We start from the raw sequence: 3,610 nt of genomic DNA, 5'->3' as shown, positions 1-3,610 counted from the left end.
GGAGGGGGGGGGGGAAACCCCAGCTTTCTGTTTTTCTAAATTATGGATTTTTTTTGGAAGAAGTGGACATGGATTTTGAGCCTAGTCATGGTTTCAGCGGAATTTCACAGTGACAACAAGCTTTCATATAGTTCTCAAGGTAGGGGTCAGACTTCTGTAGCTGACAAGAAGCATAGATTTTTGCATTGCATTTGGGTAATATTTTCTAAACCCAGTTTGTATAATTCATGAGACTGTATGGGCTCTGCTCTTAGTTTTATCATGATTCATTGTCATGGAAGTTTAAATATAGCACATCTGATTAAATTGTTGTTTTAATTTGTTTTTGTCTACTTTTAACTGTAGGAAAGCTTTGCAAATTAAATCTAGTAAAATGTTGTACTTGATAATAATTTAGAGACTTGCCATAACATCATTAACATGTGTTTTTAAACTAGGAAGTAAGGATCTAATCTTATTTTGATCCATTAACATTTATAGGTTACATGTTTTTACAATATAATACTTTTCATTACTACTGTTTTTATTCTTGCAGGTGGATCTAATAGCTTTTGTCTTTGAATGGTATCACTGGGAAGAGTACGTCCTTCTTAGGTAGAATTTAGCCCCAAATGTTTACATATTTTGGGTAAATAGGATAAAGATATGTAATTAAAAACTTGTATTTCCAGTGACATCAGGTTAATAGGAAACTGAACATGTTTTCTTGACATAGAAAGAAAAGAACATTTTATTTTATTTAGTAAAACTCTCCATCTTGCATTTACCTGAAAACGACTTACTCATGAGGGTGATGAGATTTAGCCAAATATGGTTTATGTTTATACTACTACTTGTTGTTTCCTGTTATATTTTCTTCTTTTCTATGCCCACTGCCTGGATTGTCTTACCTTGTGATTGCAAAGAGGAATTCCTGTCTTACCTTGAACACTACCAACTAACAATCCCAGTAAGGGTTGATCAAAATGGAGCCTTCCTCAGCTTTACTGTGAAAAATGCTAAACCTTCAAGGAGGAGGAGGAGTATAGACCCTTATGACCAAGAACTGGCAGCATCTAAATTATTTTTTAAACTTTCTGCCTATGGCAAGCACTTTCATTTAAACCTGACTCTCAACACAGATTTGGTGTCCAGACATTTTACAGTAGAATACTGGGGGAAAGATGGACCACAATGGAAGCATGATTTTTTAGACCACTGTCATTACACAGGATATTTGCAAGACCAAGACAGTACAACTAAAGTGGCCTTAAGCAACTGCAATGGTCTGGTAAGTGCACATTACATGTTCTGGAATAATAGTGTGCTTGTCCCTTTTTAAATGACAGAAGAACTACTTAATTGACATATCTTTTGTTTTTTTGAGTCCTTGCGAGAAGCAAGTAAGACAGGAAGGTGCAAAAACCCCCTAAAACCTGGTCTGGGTCCTGGGGAAAAGTGGTTGTTTTTGTTGTTTGTTTTTTTTTCCCCCAAGATTAATTGTAAGTACTAAGACCCAATTCTGTAGTTCTTTAGCAGGCAACATTTTCAGTGTTTACAGTGTCTGCATTAGGGCTGCAAGATTAGGTCTGTGCTGAGATCATTACAGGTTATAAAAATGTTACAAACTCGAGGAGGAGGAGGAAAACAGTGGGTCCTTTAAGATGCTGAATTGCTCCAGAGAGACATTGATTGAACTGAACACTCGCTTGTTGTTTTTTAAAGTTTGGGTTTAGAAACTTTGAGTAAATAATAGAAAAGAGAAATTGCTTGGTGTAGAAGTCATCATTGCCGTAAATTCAGAGTGAAGAGGAGAGTAGATCCTTTGCAAGTACAGGCATCAGCAAGTAATCATTTATCTTTCTTTTAGAAATATTTTGTTTATAAACTAAACAGTTGCATTTAAAAGTAAGATTAGAAATTCTTATCTCTTATTCTCATCTCTTTTACTGTTCATCTGTTTATCATGACAGTAGTACTTGCATGGGAAAAAGCTGCTTTTCCCAACAGAAATTAGAAAACAAATGCAAAAAATTAAAAAACAAACTATTGAGTAACAAAATGCTAAGATAGAAGGGCATGACTAAATAGTAAATCAAGAGCCTAGTAATTTCTCTAGTAGAAATATATGTATATATTGTGGTTATTCATTCTGGTTTTAATTATAGTAGAACACTGGTCAGTCTTGTTGGGAGTAGAGTAACTAAATGCTAAAGGAAAAAAATATAATTACACAGACTTGCTAAACTAATTCCTATTTATCCTTGAAAGTGGTATTGAATAATGCATCTTGGGATGTTATTTACAAACAGGAACCTGCTGTTTCGGACCTAGATAGCATGCATTATACCCAACTATTTGTGATGTCCCTGATATGGTCTAGGTTAACATTTTGGTGTACTCTTGAGGAAAAAGAATTTAATGGGGATTTCAAGGGCTAAGTGACACTTTTAAAGAAATGTAGTTAAAATGGTGTTCCACTGAGTGGTATCACAGTTTGGTTCATGCAGACTTGCAGCTGATAGGTCTGAATGTAGTACAATTTTCACTTTGGTTTTGCGGTTCCTATGTAATAACATTTGTCACAGTTATTTAAGCTCTTCAATATACTAGATCATTTTGCTTTAGAGATCTTTTCAGCGAAAAATAATGTGGAGAGCAAATCCCTGCTTTCAGGACTTGCTTCTTTAAAAGAGGCTGCATACTTCTATATCTCCAGAGTTTCTGCCAGTTGAGGCACAGACTGGTTGGTCCTGTTGAAGCTTGCAGTCCGTGCCATAGTGCTCCTAATTTGGTTTGTCTCTGACCTTGGCCAGGGGATGAGCCAAGAGTGCCTCCTTTTGCCTTAGCTGACTCTTGTTTTCCTTTCGTGTTAGGAAAACAAGGGTTGGATGAAGCAGGTAAAAAGTCCATGCTTTCCTATCAGTTTTTCCAATCTCACTCCTCATGGCACTTTTTTCTTAAAAGAATTTAGCAGCATGTTAGGTGTCACTTCTAAATAAAGCCCTCTTGAGGTGAAGTAGAATATTTTTGTTGGTGTTTTGTTTCGTTGGGGTTTGTTTGTTTGTTTGTTTCTGTGCCTCAGGCTGTGTGTTTTTCCTCTGTCCTCCGCCTTGCTGTTTTGCTGGAGTGAAGCCCTCTGTTGTTCTGCGGTTCAAGGTTCAAGTACATTAACTTAGTCTGTAAGTTAACTTCAGTGTGGAGTGCTTCCCAGTTAAATAAAGTAATCTCTTCTGTATTTCTTCCAGATATTCCTGGTTTGGATTAAGGTAGCCTCAGTTCTTTGGGCACACAATGACTGGCACTCTCAAGTCCTTGGTTATGCCTCTTAGGACTGCAAGTGTCAGGAGTCCACTGCATCTCCTAGAAAGGCTGAGTCATAACTATGTGAGGCTCCTGTCATGCTCCGGAAGCATCAGTAGGGGTGACACAAGGCTCTTTCTCAGAGGCAGGGATCCTGCAAAGGGGTGCAGCTGTAGGGTGTACTCAATATCACCCTCTACAGTACAGAAATTCCTCTGTCATACAGTGCTGGTAGGGCCTTCCAGAGCACTGAGTATAGGAGTTGCCACTCCATTCAGATAAATCCATCACAGTTATTTTTAAATGATGATTCCTACTGACAAATATT

General features: G+C 37.3%; 1 protein-coding gene across 1 annotated transcript; it reads left to right on the top strand.

Moving 5' to 3' along the window:
- Positions 1-42: 42 nt before the first annotated feature.
- Positions 43-1,270, top strand: LOC104548213 (A disintegrin and metalloproteinase with thrombospondin motifs 6-like; the record flags this gene model as incomplete). Its single annotated transcript, XM_010194163.1, has 2 exons — positions 43-139; positions 906-1,270. Coding segments are annotated over exons 1-2 (462 nt in total), but the record flags the coding sequence as incomplete, so codon positions are not given.
- Positions 1,271-3,610: the final 2,340 nt, after the last annotated feature.

The sequence above is a fragment of the Mesitornis unicolor genome, unplaced genomic scaffold (genome assembly GCF_000695765.1).
Source record: "Mesitornis unicolor isolate BGI_N332 unplaced genomic scaffold, ASM69576v1 scaffold50441, whole genome shotgun sequence".
In the NCBI taxonomy this organism is placed as follows: Eukaryota; Metazoa; Chordata; class Aves; order Mesitornithiformes; family Mesitornithidae; genus Mesitornis; species Mesitornis unicolor.
This window is presented reverse-complemented; position numbering and strand designations above follow the sequence as displayed.